The sequence below is a fragment of the Malurus melanocephalus genome, unplaced genomic scaffold (assembly GCF_030028575.1).
Source record: "Malurus melanocephalus ecotype Western Australia unplaced genomic scaffold, MMel_1.1 scaffold_164, whole genome shotgun sequence".
NCBI lineage: Eukaryota > Metazoa > Chordata > Aves > Passeriformes > Maluridae > Malurus > Malurus melanocephalus.
This window is the reverse complement of record NW_026623396.1, coordinates 955,390-973,628: the sequence shown is the minus strand read 5'-3', so window position 1 is coordinate 973,628 and position 18,239 is coordinate 955,390. Positions and strand designations below refer to the sequence as shown.

The window sequence follows — 18,239 nt, the reverse complement described above, 5'->3', positions numbered from 1 at the left end:
AGTCTGTCTTTTTCAATGTGCCATCCTGAAAGTGAGAGAGGGGGCTGCTTTTGGTCAATGGCATTGATATCTCTTTATTTTGTTACTGAAAATTTATTCATGGAACGTGAGTTTATTTCCATGCCTTTCTATTTCTCACAAGGTAGTCTTTTTATTCTTCCAATTTATTTTGGAGGGTTGGAGGGGAAGGGAGTGTTTATAAAATGATTTCACTTGATAATCCATCCCTSTTGGAACATAGAGAGAAGAAAATAAACAACATATTTGAGAAATGGTAACCCAGCAAGGTAGTCAAGATTTATTAGATGAGATGGATCTGGCAAGAGTGAGGCTCAGGAAATTATCCTGTCTCCCTCCTGAGTATGTATGACTGTGATAAACAGGGATTTAAGGCAAAGCTTGCTAAGGAGGCTCAAAACGGTTGAATCTCTTGTAAAATTTTATCTCTAGTCMTTCCTTAATGAGTTCTTCTACCCAATTATCTAAAATGCGGTGTTCTGCTGAGTATCTGTGATTTGTTTTACAGAGAAGAGAAACAAAACTCTTTTGGTGTAGGCCGATAAAAAGTGCTTCACTTTGCATTTTAGAGATGAATTGTTATTTTCATGGACATTTCAGGCTTTAAACTAAGGAAACGTCGCATCACCAATGAGCCTACAGGAGGAACAGGAAACTGYCCTCACCTGCTGGAAGCCATCCCGTGTGAAGAGCCCTCGTGCTATGACTGGAGGATCACGGGGCTGGAGGAATGCATTCCTGACAATGAGAGGCCATGTGGCCCTGGCACGCAGGTTCCCATTGTCGTCTGCATCAACAGCGATGGTAAGATGGGTGCTTTTCCCTCCAGTCCACACCAGCTAGAGAGAAGACACTAAAATATAGCCACAAGGTTTTTGTTCTCAGCTTTGATCCAAAAACCAAGCTGTCTGCAGTAGATGTGAATGTCCATTAGTATCAGTCAGGAAAGGTAAGACCTCTAGTTGCTCTTCGATTGCRTTCCTTCACTTATACCGTGTAGGTTTTCAAAGCTTCACAAAATGCCTTAGAGAAAATTAAACAGAAAACAGAGATAGATTCATGCCTGCAGTGGCTTGACTGAATTCCCTGATGTAATCCCACTAACAAAGCTGATCCTCTGAGTCCAGAAACAAATAAAGGGTGAGTAAAGTAAGATGAATTGCAGTAAGTATAGCTGGAAGAAAGATAATAATGTGTTTATTAAAAAGGATGGTTTGATGTGTGTTATGGAGTTGGGTTGACAGTCCAAGCTGTCTTGCTTCTTCAAAAGGTCAAAAAAAACCCCACCATTATTCAATTATCCCCTGTGAGACAAAACAGATCTTGCATGGCATAGTCATAAAAGCCAATTTTGAAAGCGGCTTACAGACTACTTTAATCTACAGAAGATTCATGAATTACTGTTGTGAGAATATTCCTTATTCATTAGTAATATTATAGTCTAGAGCAGCATATAAATTAAAATAATTGTACTGACTGCAGTGCAGTATGGTAAGAGGCTTCTAAGTTCCAGCAGAGGATTAAGTAAGAGGACACCTCTGATGAGTGTTAACAGCTGCACAAAATATTTTGAAATTAAATCGGTCAGAAGTAATAAGAACTGATTATAGAGATATTTAAATCTTGAGCTTTCATGCTGAAGAATATCATCATAATTGAGTTTTAGGGCTTAAATTAAAAAGCTTAGYGTTTGAATGCAGGCTTTATTTTCTGCATACACCTAAGAGAACTGGTAACCGTTTTTACAGCACAGAAGGAGCTTAGCCTAGCCTTACAAAATTGAATGTACCATATTTTATGTCCTTAGCTCAAAAAAAATCTCTTTGTGATGTAGTAATTTCCTGGCAATGACAGTGAATTTTTTTGCAGGTATTTTTGTATACGTTTTCATCACAAATCAGGGTTTWTCCTGAATAATTGTGAATACTTAAAAAAAAAAATTACCTGTAAAACAAAAAGTCTATTTTTTTGCTTTACTAGATTATGGTGAGTTTGGCTTACCGTTAGCTTAGGAATTTTGTTTTCTCACACTTCTAACCTAATTTCTTGCTAAAGTGTAATATAGTAATTTATATTGACTATAACTTATTGTATATTTGGAGTATGCAATWGAGCCATTAAACTTTGAGATGTCTTTTATGTGTATGGTACTTTCTATTGAAAATTCACTGGATTTGGTCTTGGCACTTCATGGACTTTGATTTTGGCCAAATTTGACTTTGAAGACTTGTGTTTAACTTTTTGAATTCCGTTATTAGTCTTTGTCTTTCTGCATTATGTGGCATCATGTATTGCTTTAAATATATGGCGTTATCCATTGCCTRTGTCAGTAATCTGCCCCAGAACAAGTGAGAAGTTAGGCTTTGGCCTGTCAGTCTTTAAGATTAAAGAGTTTGGGCAAAGCTTCAAAGRAAGGAGAAAACAAATTGCAACTGTGGCTTGTTTTGCAAAGATCTGATTATCCGATTGCAAAGATGTGCATTCAGTCATGTTTAACAGAGTATAAAAGCAGTGGAGAGGAATGTAGTGAATTGTTCCAGCTCTTTGAAATTCCTTCTCTGAGTAAACAATCTTCTGAGTACTTCACCACTAATACCACGCGTCTTCTTCTTCACTCTCTCCGGAGAAGGGTTACCATGATGCAGTAGAAGCGAAAAAATAAAAACCCACCAACCTCAGCAGTCTTTTCCTTCAAGCTGACTCTGTTCAAGCCTCTCATTGCTTTGCCGCCCACTRCACCAACCCACTAAAAATCCTGTAGACAACTCTTAAATATTTGCTAAACACACACTACCACCTCTTCCCAGGCATTTCCCATTCGGCCTCCTTCCATTTCCCACTTTGGCCTCCGACCGTGGCAGTCAGCAGAACATCCACGGTGTCCCTCAACAAACACTTGTTGCAGGCATTTAGATTCTGCAAAACACAATAGAGCAACCCTTTACAATCAGGCAAGTTTTGCTTCAAGCCCCACAGCTTCAGCGTAGTTTGCAGTAAAGTTTGGAGAACGCTGCTCTTCCATTGTCTAGACATCATGGTTTATGTTACTCATCATAAGAAATTTATGTGTTGTGATATTCAGTGTATTTTGAGCACTTCTTGGAAAAGACGGGATTGATTTTCAGTTAAAGACTGTGCCTCAATTAGCAGGATACATAATTTGTATAATAATCATGTGTTGCTTTATTTTTGATGTTAGTAGCACATAGGGAATTTCATATCAGTTTTACAGGTAAAAATGACCCTGATGGAAAACAGTATGGAAAGCATTAACTGTTGCCAAAGACTGCTGTGTTACTCAAACTGAACTAATCTTTGCTTAGCAATATCGTCTTTGGTCACGTCAAGAGTGTGGATTATCATTATTATTATAATTAATATAATAATTATATTATTATTRTATTACAATTAATTACGACCCATTTTTAAATCTCAAAGTACCTGGATAAGAAAGGTTGGATGCTGGATACAAAAGTTTGGAATGAAGGGAGTTAAATGTATCAAAGCAAAAATGTATTGTGCCCTTGGCTTCTGCTTGATAAAATTGAAAAGGCTGGTGGTGTATATTTCAGGGTAAGCACTGTACTCTAAATGGATAGAGATCTGTAGCTTTAATGTAAAATAAACCCAACAATGATTAGTATCTTCTCCTGTGCACAGTTGCATCGTTTYATATATGTCTTAAGGATAATTAGTTGGGATAATATGTCTTGACCTGGCTGTTAGGCTACTCAATTAGAATCAAGCGGAAGTGTTTGTGAAGTTGTTTCATATAATTGGAATTAGCTTCTCTCTTCATTTTGGAGTTTAGAGTCACTAAAGAGTCATTACAGCCCTTGAGACAACAGCAAACAATATCCTGCCATCTCATTGCTGGAGGCCTGTGATTGTCATTCTCTTTCCACAGTGGAGGGCAGTAATCAGAATTTCATTTAGGCTGAAAAATACGTGACAGTCAGTACTCCAGGTTGTCATTGCAGAGGCTATAATGAATTTTGATGTATTTTATTATATACATGGAACTTCAGTCTTTTACTATGGAAAGAGCCTTTACAGAATAAATGAATAAATCATCCAGGAAGTTTTCTAAAGGAGCTTTTTAGGTGCAAAGAACACTTCTTGGCTGTGGGAGCTCTCAGACTGGAGAGAAAGTGATCAGAATTCCTTCATTGTATACATAATTAATAATTAGACATCTGTTGCTAGTGTTCCATTCTGCAGATTAACTTCTGCTAATGATAGAATGACTTTTAAAAAGTAAATTGATGTTCATCTTTTATGTTATATATGTAATATATGCAAGGCATACACACACATGCAAATACCTATAGACTTACTATCCATTATTAAGTGTATTAACACAGTTCACACTCAGAAGAGTGCTTTTAGAGCAGATGATTTTGCTCTATTTCTCTGTAGCTATGACAGTCTATGGAGAATACTGTTTCAAAAATACCTCTGCATTCTTTGAAGTCCATAGTGGGAAAGCTGGCTGCTTCTCCGCTGTTAAAAGACATGTTAGTGCCACTCACGTGTTAATGGGGCAAAACAATTTCTGACACAAAAATCTTCAATATTAACTACTGATGCAAATATCTTCAAAATGCTTATTTCACTTATTTTTTTTTTTTTTTGTTTTATCTTTGAGCTGAAGACTGTAGCTCCAGTACTGGCTGTGGCTGTAGGGTCAGTAGTGTACTTCTTTCTGACCCTCACACAGTCGTCTGAAGTGACTTGCTCATTTTGTAAGATTGTGTAAATAATAAATTAGTTTTCAGCCTTTATAGTACACTGGGGATTGTACCATTGCATGTGTTACTCTGGATGAAACAGATCTTACTTTTGAAGTGCAGATTTCTTCCGAATCTCGTTGAAGCTCACTAATTGTTGAGTTACAGTGGCCCTGGAGGGGACAGAGAGGGAGAGACAGCAGTGGACTCATTTCTATCTTCTGTCWCACAGCTGAGAGTGTCACTCTCCTTTGAATAGGGAGCCATGGCAATACAAAGTTTTTTTGTGTATATGCAAATTCCTACAACTCTTGGAGGTAGTAAAATTGCTGCTGAAGTTGTCTGGGCAGTGTGTGCTGATATAGCTGAGTGCCATGAGTTCTTTTCTGGCATCTGGATGAGATGAAAGTGGGTGATACAGGCCTGGTTCTCTGAGACAGAAAAGCAAATTCAAACCACCACTCACATCAGTGTTATTTGATATAAATTTTTGAATTTTAGCTGCTTTGCAATGTTGGGGGCAAAAAAGTGGTGTTGGTATTAATTAGAAGATATAGAAGGCAGTCTAGTCTGTTTTGTTCAGGCACATTTCAAACCAATCAGTTTAGCTGCTTTGTCAGGAGCTGAAGCACTGTACTGACCAAAATGGAGCAGAGTACATTTCCAGGGTACCTGTCCATTATCTGGGTTTATTCTCAGCTAGTGAGATTGACTAGAGATGTCATACTTCAGCACTGTAACATCCTATGTTTTATTTGCCTTATTGTTTTTCTCGAGACTTCGAAATCTTTATTATTGAAATACTTCTTCTCTTTTGTTGAATTTTACTTTAAAATAAATCTTATAAAATTTCTTCATGTAATTTAAATTTTCTTCTATTTTTTCCTGATCAATATCTAGTTTTCCTTCCTTATTTTTTTGGCTGTGGCTTTATATCATCTTACAATAAGCAGCTAATGAAGTACACAGAATAAATTTCAGGAAAAACTGAATRTTGGCTGGTGCAACAATTTTTATTTAAAATATTTTGGCTGGTTTCAGAATTGGCTCTTTCTGTGTATTTATGGTTTGAATCAAATGCTAACTGAGTAGCTTCTGGTCTTCATTTATTTTCATAATGGGAAGCAATAAGAGATTCAATGGACCTGAGCATAGGTATTTTATAGGTGTGCCTACATATAAAGAATATACTTTTTCTGCCATTTTTATTGTGCAGCCGTATGCATTGAATGAAGAAACCATCAGACTCGGTGGATTTTATGATGAWTATTTAGAAAAGAAAATACTACTTTGTGCCACTTTATGACTCAGTTCTTCATAAAGAATGAAAAGCCAGATTCAAATCCAAATTACATTGAATTATTCAGTTATGCCTGTAAGAAAGCCCAGATCAAAATCTGGTCAATGCTCAGCAGTCARTTAGCAGAAAAATGCAGTAGCTAATGACAATTCATTTGAGCTCACAGTGCCTTGTGTTTACAGGAACTTGGTTAWATGGGCATTAGTCATCATTTCCCAATATTTATGTAGCTAATACCACAACAGAATTCTTTTAAACTGTTCTTTGTTGCTGGCAGCTTTTTGGATGGCCATCTGAGGCATTTAAATCAAATGTAAGATGCATACTTTGTTCCTTCCTGTAAACACAGGCTATGAAACTTTTAACCAAGTCCTTCCTTCTTTTCCTTTAATTTTTCTGCTTACATAAGAAACTATTGAATATCTTTCTTGGATGCTTGATATATTTAAGAATTTCTTACTGAGGGTAAAATAYAGTCAATTTAAAGGACCTTAAAACTGACATTCTCAGGCCCTTATGTTTCAGGGTACTGGATTTTTAAGGCATTTATTTTTTAACAAGGTTTGTTTTATTTAATATAAAAGAATATAAGGAAAAACAAGACCACAGTACTACTTGAACTAGCTCATTCAAGTMTCAGAATAGTTTGATAATTGATAACTCTTCTGTCAATAAAAGGTCACATTTAATTGATGACAYCAATTCCTTTTTGCCTCTCATCTTGATATCAGGAAAGTGACATGTCACTATTGAGTTTCATATAAGAATGGATGCTTTTATGTAATATGTGRYGATTTAATTATATGGACTGAATTAAACACATAACTTTCTTTGTCCATGTCTTTAATAGTTTGCCTGTAATTTGATGTGATGATTTCAATTAAAGGGATAAATAAAACCAGAGTTCCATCTGCATAGTCCAGTAAACAATTAGCACTTATGACAGTGCAAGAGATCTTTGTTTCCMATTTATCATAAATTTTTGCAGACAGAGTTGAACTTGGTATGGACAATGTCTAATRAGACATTAATGTCCATAAATAATATAATTAAGGTGAAAACAGGTGGGCCAACTTAATTACCAAAATACATTTCTGATTATAATGTATCATAGATTATAATGTGACTGTGTGGTCAGATAAATTTAGTGTATTTTGACCTGTTCTAAAATGTAATGCTGCACTTGTGCAAAATKTATTKGRCTTCTYRRAGTAGAAGYTGCTGGAGTGGGAAGTGCAAATATYTTGMAAATGTACCTGACAGTGMAATTACATGTTTCAYRTGATTYAGATTCTTAGTAACTTTCTTTTGTTTTTCATGGCACAACCAGTAGGACATTGCGAGAACTGCTCATGACTAAATTGGAAGGGAGGGATTGTGAGGCATACATTTTGATTTATGCAGCATTCTGCAGTGCAGGAACCCAATTCTGATTAGACTCCAAGCTTCATCGTGGTAATACAGAGACTGATAATTGTAGATACACTTCATACCAATTGGGATTTTTATGGAAGAATTTAATGCTGGACAGTTTTTCCATGTAGCACTTCAAATTATGCTATTATGAAACAAGAAAGAAAAAGCAGTGCTATGGAGATATGGATGGATTATAAAACAGGATTTCTAGACCAGTATTGAACTCTTTGGTTTTGGATTAATGTGTCAACATATTAACTCACTAGAACATTCTTGGAAAATAGTTGAAATGTTTTTATAAAGTATATTTAGAAGAAATGATTTTACATCTAATTCTGTTATATATAAAAATAATGCTACAGTTACATTAAGTACCATTTTCTCAGAGGATTATATGACAACAGCACTAGTCATTAATCTTTATGATAGAATGTTCTAAGACAGTATATTCTTACTAGGTTTGATGGGAGTCAGTTTTCCATCTAAGAAAATAAGGTAGCCCAGGCCTATTTATATTTTTCAACAACCTGCATGTTTATGGTTCATTTTATAAATAAATGTTATCAAATTTCAARGCTGTGAAACCACTCTGTTGATAAATGGTGACAATAAAAACATCATCATGAGCTAGTCACTTTGAGCCAGAATAAATAGGAATTTTGCTCTCAGTAYTTCCAGACTTCTAGAGCAGCTTGTTGTCTGACCTTTCATGGTTTGTGTTGAGTACTGATTAATGACAAACCACTCCTACCAGCCAAAAAGTACTTGATTTCACAAGATAACCACCCCACTTACAGCCTTGAGGTGTAATCTGTGTCAGTTTGCAATTCTTGCAACTCTTGTCCCCTGCACAAGCACCATCTTCACTGAATACTTAGGAAACTTCAAACTAAAACATGCTCAGACACAATGATTATTCAAAATCAGGCTAAACAACTGATACMAGTCCCTCCAGTGTTCCCAGTGACCTCTTTCAGATTTTGGAGTGCTGGTAGTCTGTGACTCTACATAGCCACAACCCCAGCAGAGGGAAATAGAGATTTGTACCTGGGACTTGGTGAGAAAGGGCATGGAAGACAAGAGGAAGAAACTGGTTCTGGCCAAGCAAGGAGGTTGAAAGCTGGGGAAAGGTAGGATTTGACCCTGGTTTACTCAAGGACAGATTCCTGAGACCAAGTAAACAACTCAAAGTTGTAAAAAACATGACAAGGATTAGGAATGAATTTGGTGAGGGATTTAATCTGCTAAGGGTCAGCCCATGGGAGGATTTGACAAGCAGCTGGAAAGAATTTGGCAGAGCTGTGTGGAAAGGACAGAGAGTTGACAGACTGGGGTTATTGTCTGCAGAAAACAAGGCTGGATAAGAAACCAGAGAATGGGGAAGAAAAGAAAATTCATAACTTCTAGGCCTGTCATGCAATGAATTTTAGTTTGCTTCTGTTTTTGTCTCATGAGATCAGCAGACAGATGGAGCAGCAGTGTCCAGCATCAGTGTAACATCCATCACAGAAACACTATTTGTCATTTGGCTTCTGTTTTAAACTAGAAATCTGAAAGAAATATTACATCAAAATTTAGTATTTTGATATAATTACCTTCAAACATTAGGAAATTAAAGTGTTGGTCTGGTCTTTATGTGAATGCATCASAAGGAAGTATTTAATTGTTTAATTGTGCCAACATGACATTTTCTCCACGGAACCTGCCACTCATTTGTGAGGCAGATATATCTCCTTTGGTGATTAAGTGGCCATTTTGTAGTAATGAATGCAAYGTCTGTGAAACAGCTAACCTTAGTTGTCTTGTTCTTCAGGGTTTAATTTTGCTCTTCTTTTGTTCAGCATCAGCGAAATATAAATAATACTGACCCGTCACATCTTCCATGTTGTGAAAATAACGCTGACTAGTGGGTGTCTGATAGTCATGACAGAAAGATCTTAGGAAAAATGCCAATTCTGTTTTAATAACACTTTTAATTAGTATGTGGTAAATAAAACATAGGCTCCTGACTTGAACAAAGAGAATAAAACTAAAAATACCAAATAGCTCCTCATTAAGGAGTTTCCAATTTGTRAACTGAAGGAGGAAGGGACCCAGTGGAAAAATAATAAGCATGTGATTATGCAGTTAAAAAAACCTGCATTATACAAAGGCAGCTTTAATTCTGGCATTTATTGTTCGGTTTCTTGAGAGAGTTTTGGGGGTAACTTGTGGATTAACTATGTAAATCTCACCCGAGGAATTATCAGATGTGTGGGTCTAATTTTATTTGGACATTTTTTATTGCTACTGATATTATTTTATGAAGAGGAAATTGCTGCAGCASTGTTTTCCAGAGGAAAGATATTAAGCAGTAACTATATGAAATCTCAGTTCTGAATGTCTCAGAATTTCTTTCATTTAAAGATGGGAAAAAAGAAGAATTATATTAACTAAAAGCATCTTATGTATTGTGGGAGGCTTCTAGAAAACCAGTAGTGAAAGGCAACCCTGTTTTCAGGATACAAATGATTTCTGTGAGTAGATGTAAATCTGCAATGAAATCTCTCAGATTTCTTGGACTTTAGGACATTAGCTTGCATAACTTATTAACAGAGTAGAAAAGTTGTAAAGCCCCTATACTTGCAAAGGAGTTCCTGTTATTTTTGGTTTAGTTGTGACAATGCAATTCTATTTCCTTAATTTAGCATAAGTTTATAAAATTTAGTGGTATGTACCTCTGGTTGCTTTGGTGACAGCTCCGTCTCTGAATCCATACACTGAGAGTCTTGGAGAAAGAAAAAGTCAAAAGGATGGGTTAGTTTTAGTCTTCTGGGGAGGARTCAGCTATGAAAATGTTTCCAAAAGAGAAGATTAATTTGCAGTCTGAGCTCCCTAAAGGCATGCTGTGCCTTCCACTCGTAATGATGAGAAGATATTCATTGCAAGATGGATAAAAAGATGTTCTCCAAAGACTGTATTTTATCTGCCAGTAGTAGGACACAGACAAAAGCTTCCATGAAATTAATTTAAAAACCATTTCTCAGAAATGGGTAAACATGACAGTGGCAGTGATCTCTCTTACACCTCTTGGGTCCTATGTTTTAACTGTGATGGAATTGAGCTGTCAGATTACATAGAGAGTGACAACTCCTTGCTAGCTGCCGCTGGATGAATAATGCAAAGAAAATGTTTGCAATCATCTTTTGCTTTATAAAATAATTTTTCCTACTCTTTTAAACCCTGTTTTGAGTTACATGTGTATTTGTGTGACAGGAGGTATGACGAATATGAATGCACAGTTGCAAACTTGCTGCAAATTCACGGCACAGTAGTGCAATAGGGGGTGATTGACCAACTGAAAAATTCACTTAATACTCTGTCAGGTGCAGACCATTAACCATTCTCTTAATCTGTGAGTTAAGYTTTTGCATTACAGAGAAGAATAACATTAAAATGTTGGTGGCCAAATCCTGGGGAAGTACTGCAATCCTGAAGTATTTATGAACCTATTTATGATGCAACTTTTTTAACTTTTTCAGCTTAAACATATAAAGTTACTAACCAAGGATCATGCTTGTGCTGAAAAGGAGAAGCCTGAAGTTTGTGAAAGTTTTGGTGTTTCTTGAAAAACCAGGCCATTTAAGGTAGCTGCTGAAAATATGCAGATTAATACCTCAGGGTAGGGAGTTGTTGAAAAGATTGTGGTGAGCGCTGTCATTCTACTGACATTAGTGGAACTGTCACATTGTTTTCATGCTACTGTTTTCCTTTTTATGCTTCTATTCTTAAATCATATCCCTGCATGCTAATCTAGTTGAGATCAGCACATCAGAATTATCTTTTCTAATCAAACTGGTTTGAAGTCATTGACATCCCATTTCACTTCCCAGACTTGCTCTCCAGGTTATTTTGAYGTTATTGAATGGGAGAGGGAAATGTATAAAATAGCACTTATAATGAAATACCTGTGAAATCTTTCAAAAGGCTAAAAGTCAGTGTGTCCATATCTGATGAAGTTAAAAATTTGCTGAGAATACTGAGTAGTGAAAACATAATACAATAATTTCCAGTGATTAATAAAACATCTTGTTCTTTAAATAAGCAAAAAGACACATTGCAATAAAATAAATACATTTTCAAATCCTTGTATTTTAAATCCTACTGTTACCACTATTCAAAYAACACCATCTCTGTTTCTAAAGTCTGTGACAGGATTTTCCTTTGCTTTTAAATACAGTAGACCTCCTGTAACATTTTGCAAACAAACAAAGTATTTTTATTCATTTTTCTGGAAGTCACACTTCCATATCATTTTGCCAGTATATGAATTATGGCTTGATTGGGAAAAGTTTATGAGAATGCTCTGTTGATCTTGGAACCAGCTGTATCTTTTTTAAGGTGACTTAGTGCTTTTGACAAGTGTTTTTAGAAACACAGTGTGAATTTTCAAGTGATCTCATCCTTGAGGTTCACCCTGTCTTCTTTTTTCCTTATAGCTCTGTCAGCACTTTTCCCCTCCTTTCCCCATCCTACTAAAATGGCCTATTGGTTTGACATATTGATCTCACTTGGTCCCATGACTAACATTGATTTTATTCTCAATGGGACCGTAGCCTGTCATCAAACTTATTTTTTCTTTCATATCAAGATGACATTTGATTGGCTTATTTGACACTAGAAGGCAACTCTGCTTGGTTATGATCAATACACTTGTATTCTCTGTTCCTTATCATTCTCAGTAAGACTACATTAGCAAATGAACCATGAAAATGCTTCAACTACCTGTCAAGCAGTAGGAAAATTTTACTCCTGTTGTTAGGCAGTGTGTGGGTACTCTGCTGGAGTCTTTATTAGAATTATTGAACTTCTRTCCCTGTGGTACAAGTGTACTATTGCATCAAGTTAAAAGTGTAGGAGATTTTCAGTTAAAGGCATATCATATTTCAGGTTTTGTTTAGTTTGCTTATATGCACGAAGACACTCTGCCAAGTTGTTCCAAATTAACTGCAAAAATAATYACTAAAACTATATTAAATGTGTCTGTGAATCCCCTTATTCAAAGGTAAAATGGCCTTAATTCTATTTGTCGAGAATTTTCTCTTTCATTCTGAATAAGGATAGCCATACAAAATGTTAATATAGTTTAAGTAATCTCCTTCCAAGTCCTGGTTTAATKAATTTGGATTAATTCTTCAGTATCCCCATTCAGATGAGGCTTTTTCAGCACTACTGACTTTATCACTAATATTTCAGATAGAGCCTATTTCATGCTGTTGAATATTCAGTGCTATCAGAAGTAGTGAAGAATCAAAGAAGGTATCATCTGTAAGAAGAGTTTTCCATTAGTCTTTGATGCATAATACAAAATATKCACTCAGTGTCAGAGATAAAAAGGCTGTGTTACTTTCTAAGCCATAGTTAGTGCTACAAGACACCCTCAGTGTGCCTTGGTGTGTGTAGTGAAGAAATTTGTCTCATCTATGTATGTCGGTTTTTTAATTTTTTTTTTTTTTTTTTAACTGAGACCCTCCCGGGTAGCCAAGTGATTGCTGTATCCTTGGGGGAACTGACACTGTGGCTGCCATCACCACCACCACTTAGAAATACAGGGAGAATTGGAAAAATCTTTTTTTGTACTTTGTGAGCAAATTCATGTTTTCAACCTGAATATATCTAGGAAAGTACAGTGAAAATTTAGAGGATAAAGGAATAAGATGTGAAGTTTCAAAGTGGTTACCACAAAACGTTAAGATGGAAAAAAAAGAACAGTTATTTTTCACTTTTCTCCATCTCATTGAGTAAAGAATTCAAGCACTAATGAGAAGCCTTTCTCTTTAATGGAAAAAAACCTATGTTTTTTAGTTTTGGGTTTTTTTTTTTCTTTCCAGATAAATGTCTCCGATTTCTGTACATTTTTATGTCAACATCGTTATAGAATATTTTTTTTTTCATACTGTTGTTTAATCTGGCCAAATGACACTGCATTTTACATCAAACAACATTATTTGGCTAAAGAAATACTATTGCTTTTCCTGTTTTTATTTGTGTCTGTCAAATTTAGACTGTCTATGATAGTAATCCTGATAGATGACTCTAATATAAATGGAAGTACATATGTTTTGCTATTACCAGACATGAAAATGGGATTAATGGTATCATTAATATTGTATCTGAAGGTGTTAGTTTATTATTTTTAACCATTATTTTTAAGTTACAGGCAAAGAATATGCAAAGATAGTTTCCATCTGAAGAATTTATAGCAGGAAATATCCATCTTTAAAATATATTCTTATTTTTTCTGTCAGAGTTGTCCCTTTATTGTAACCATGATTTCAAAGCATGGAGTGTTATTTTGGTTTTGGTTATTCCTGTAACTGTTTTATATATGGTGCAAAGCTTTACCTGATGTATGAAGGAATACTGACCTGGATTTTTTAGCAGTGACTCATTTTTCTTGAAATTTGCATGACTGAAACTTTGGATGAGCTTAACGACAGGGAGGAAACCAGARCTGTCCTACCTCTGGAGCAGAATGGCTTTCACATCTTTCGACTCTCCTGCAAACCACTTGCAGGAGATTACCTGGTTCTGCATTTTTTAATACAGTTGGTAATATGCTGTGGGAAAGGTTAGCAAACACTGCTACTCTGTAACTGAGCTCATTTACTGGTTTGGTTATGGAGAAGTGTTCAGGTACTATTTTTGAAATTATATTTCTGCATGAATGTGGGAGTTCTTGAAGCCGGTGACATCCCGCTCATCAAAATTACTTTTCCCATATGGCGAATAAAGAAGAAATTTGCACATAGCCATTAACAAGAAGTTATTGCTCATAAAATGTGGTATTTTATCTCATTAAGGAATAGAAAATAATAAAAAGATCATGATTTTTCTTAAGTGTGTTAACATGCTGTTATCTTTGAGTGGAAAAATACCAGATGTGGTGGTTTTTTATGCTCCAGCTATTTTATTTTTGTGTACTATTTCTTCCTGTCATTACTAGTCATTTTTCATCCAAATGTTTGCTTTTTTTTAAAAAAAAAAAAGAAGCCAAAACCACATTTTAAAATTTAATATTTTATTTTGAAAGGTATATGTATCTTTCAGTATTTGCATAGGGAAAGRAGAGCAGTCAGTGGCCTTTTCTATATGTCACTGGTTTGTGTGTGCAGTCGGGGTAAAGATGCAAATAAGATAAAGATATCTGTCCTTGTGCTCTCAAGTTTTGCGTAAAATAAAAGACAATTAGAGACATCCATGTTTATGAGATTCACAGTGGGTTTTTTGAGTAAGTGGCCGAAGTGTCATGTTTACCATTTTTCTTTCAGTAAGGAATAGTCTGTATGGTACTTCATTGAAGCCAAAACCACAGTAAATTTGYACACACAAAACACCAAATCAAACAGTTTACAATCCTGCAATGTTTTCATATCATTAAACTATTAGACCAACTTTCTGTCRTTTTTGCATAATGAACAGATGTAAGTAACCAGTGTATTTGTCTTCATTGAAATCAGTGCCRTTTCTACTTAGGCTTCTTAGAAGAAAATTACTTCAAGAATATTAACCATCAGCTAATTAAGATGTACTTAATTAAATGCAAATGCTACTTAGCAAAAGCTATTGAGAGAAAGGAATGTGATTAGGGAATTAGTGACTGATTTTACAGTTGGAGCTACTAGCTAGGCACCTGAACATTAGAAATGGATGCAGAAGCTTCACTTGATGKGAATAATAGAAGAGGAAATACACCATCTCTTCACGTTGTGTTTGTTAAAGAACTTAGGAGTCAACAAAGTGGGGTGTATTGAGGTCATAAATTGTAGTTAATACTGCTTTATGTTTGATAATTAGAGAGGTTAAAATTTCTCCAAACGTTGCTTTTCCRTATTTTTTTAACAGCTGATTTGGGAACTTAATGGAAAAGAATTACTGAGGTATTCAGTGTTTCTGCTGTTTTGAAAGACACTGCCATTTTACTAGCTTAAATTAAAGTTCTCTTTGGAGCAGATATGAATAAATACCATCAAGATGACATGAAGGATAGTAGGATTAATAAAACATTTAAAATTTTCTATTGTCTATCAAAGTATGTGTTATTTGCTAGTATTGAACTGATTCTGGGAAAAAAATTGTTCTGTCAGTCAGATACTGCTGCATGTGCTGCTTTTTTTTTCTCCAAATACTCTTAAGATTGTTGAGCTAAACAAGATGGTAAATGATGAATTTCATGTAAATATTATCATTTCCCCTTTCTGTGGCCTATTTGAYTAGGTTTTAAGAGATTAACTTCTATATTCTCCCTATTGAAAAATCTGGGKCAGCTTTTTGAAGTTGTGTATACATTTTAATTGGAGACACGTGCTCTAAGAAAGACAGCATACCTCAGAGAATTCCTCCTGTGTAAGGAAAAAGCAGACAACAAAACAAAATTGCCAAAAACAACAAAAAACCCCCAAACAAACAAACAAAAAAAAAAGCAAAAAACTCAAACAAACAAAAAAAAAAACAAACCCGCCTTCCCCCTCCAAAAACCACCAAAACAAATCCAGTCCTGATATGAGACTGAATTTCTAGTCAGCAGTTCTGATAAATGTGAAGTACAGTTAGGAAGCTTGAGGAAGACATAAGCAAGTATCTAATTATGCAAAAGGGAAGAATGAAAATATTATGTTATGCAGAGTTCACAATGTAGGTCTCTACCTCTTCTGATCCTTTTGGTGCTGGGGCACCAAGGTTTGGAAGGAAACTTAATTTGTTGTGACTTAATTTGTTAGGCAGGCATGATTTTTCCTGTTATGGTGAACTTCRGTGGTGAGTGATTTGAAAGAAATGAGGAAGTATTAGAAATTAAAACAATAATTTCAGTTTATCCTGGTGATTGATTACTCATTTGCAGATATAAGTTGTCCTAGCATGTGAAAAATTTCTGGGGTTGTTAAGTTTGATAGCTTTTCTGTAACGTGAAGCATTTCCATTTTGCATTAGACTAATCATCCAGTGTGTTGACCAGGTTMTTGCTAAGGAAAATTTGGTATGGAACTTCACATTTGGATAAATTTGTACATCTTCTTATGTAGGGATGTTTGAATTTTTTTCCATTGTCTTTTGAATAATGACAGTAAAAGTCATTAATGCTGCTTCTATAYTCTTACAGTGTAGTCATGACATTTCTGTAACTTTGAGGCAAGTAGGTTATAGACTGGTGACTTTTTGGTGGAGAAGGATATGCTTTACTAACTGTGATTGTGGCTAAAGTTAGTTGCAAATGAAAATCAGGACTGAGCACATAGCACAGATCTGGTTTTAGTAAGTTTTGAATATAGATGGGCATATTTTGTTCTTGATGGGCACAGTCCACACAGCTCTTTTGGCTCCTCAGGCAGTCTGACGCATTTTGAGTTTACAAGGGAGTCAGTGTAAGGATAGGTATAGGTCCTCATGTGAAAGGAATGCATATGGGAAACTGCATGGGAGTTCAAGATAAAGAACATTCTCAGCCATTTCARCCTTTACAACCCATACCAGAGGCAGTTCAGTATTTTCCTGTTGATTATTTTCTACACAGGAAAGGCAGGAAACAGTGGCAACCAGCACAGTTCACAGGTTTTGCTGTTGTGTGAAGTTACTGCATTTTTCTCCTGCAGCCCCATGCTCAGAGGTATCACTGAAGGCAGTTAAAGAATGACAAGGCCTTCTTCACCCASAAATGCTTTAAAGTTGAGGTCTGGAGTGCTTTTCAAAAATATTTCAGCTGCCCAGCAGTTTTCCAATGGATGGCACATCATGTACAAGATATTGACATGAGATGCTTTTTTGAGTTGAAGATATGATAGTAAATTTGAACAAATTGAACTAGGCAATAGATAATCTGAAGTCTACAGTTTTAGCATTTGGGCTCAGTTGCTGTCATTACTTCTTTTATGAACTTTAAAATACAGCTATAAAATTTGTTTTACCACTATGTGGTATTCCTGACCTTTACTGATTACACAGGCATATTGAAAAATAATGTTAGATGTTATTGTTCAAAGCACTCTCTTGATTTAATTCAATTTCTTTTTATTTTATTGTGAAAATTTACTTCATTTATATCAGGTTGTAGGTCAGTCTTTCAGAAACTATATCTGCTTTCCTMGTACAGAACTGAGACCAGGCTCATTGACATACTATGAGGGTTCCAGCAGCAATTTTATTTTATGCTGATTTTTTTAAAGTTGTTTTCTATGCCTCATGAATCTTGCAGCAATTTCACTGTTCATTTTAAGGCTTAAAAAACATTTTTCCCTCTGTTAAGCACTTGCCTTTCCATTTACTACAGGTCAGAATTTGACAGCAATTTTTTACTGGGCACTGAAGCATGCATTGTGTTAAAAGATGCACAATAAACAAGAGGATTTCTTTACCCTATCTCTCTAGTGATTCCAGCTCCAGGAATGCTTCCCATTGGAACTTTCTTAAAGCATTTTACAAGAAACTTAAATATCAGACACATTTTACAGATGAGTAGACAAAAACGCAATGGGCTGACATGATTCGAGTGCATTAACCACAGAATGTGGTCTAGCCCAGCCTTTAGCATCTACACCAAATTTTCACAGGTACATCATCTTCTTGGTGAATGTAATAAAACAAGAATGGTGATATGAATACAGTCTGTAGTTTCTAGTCAGTTCCTCCTGAGTACTATTCACAAGCTACCTCTCTCATCTGTAAAAGTTTGCCTAATCATTAGGAGGGCTGTTTTTTTTTTTTTTTGTTTGTTTGATTGGATTGGTGTTTTGTGCTTGTTT

The 18,239-nt window shown here is 35.5% G+C and overlaps 1 protein-coding gene across 1 annotated transcript in view; it reads left to right on the top strand.

The window, feature by feature from the left end:
- Nucleotides 1-18,239, top strand: part of THSD7A (thrombospondin type 1 domain containing 7A) — a 192,247-nt gene that overhangs the window by 98,744 nt on the left and 75,264 nt on the right. The window contains exon 7 of the mRNA XM_057372134.1: nucleotides 619-822. Coding sequence (XP_057228117.1) covers nucleotides 619-822 — 204 coding nt within the window. The remainder of the gene's footprint in view (nucleotides 1-618; nucleotides 823-18,239) is intronic.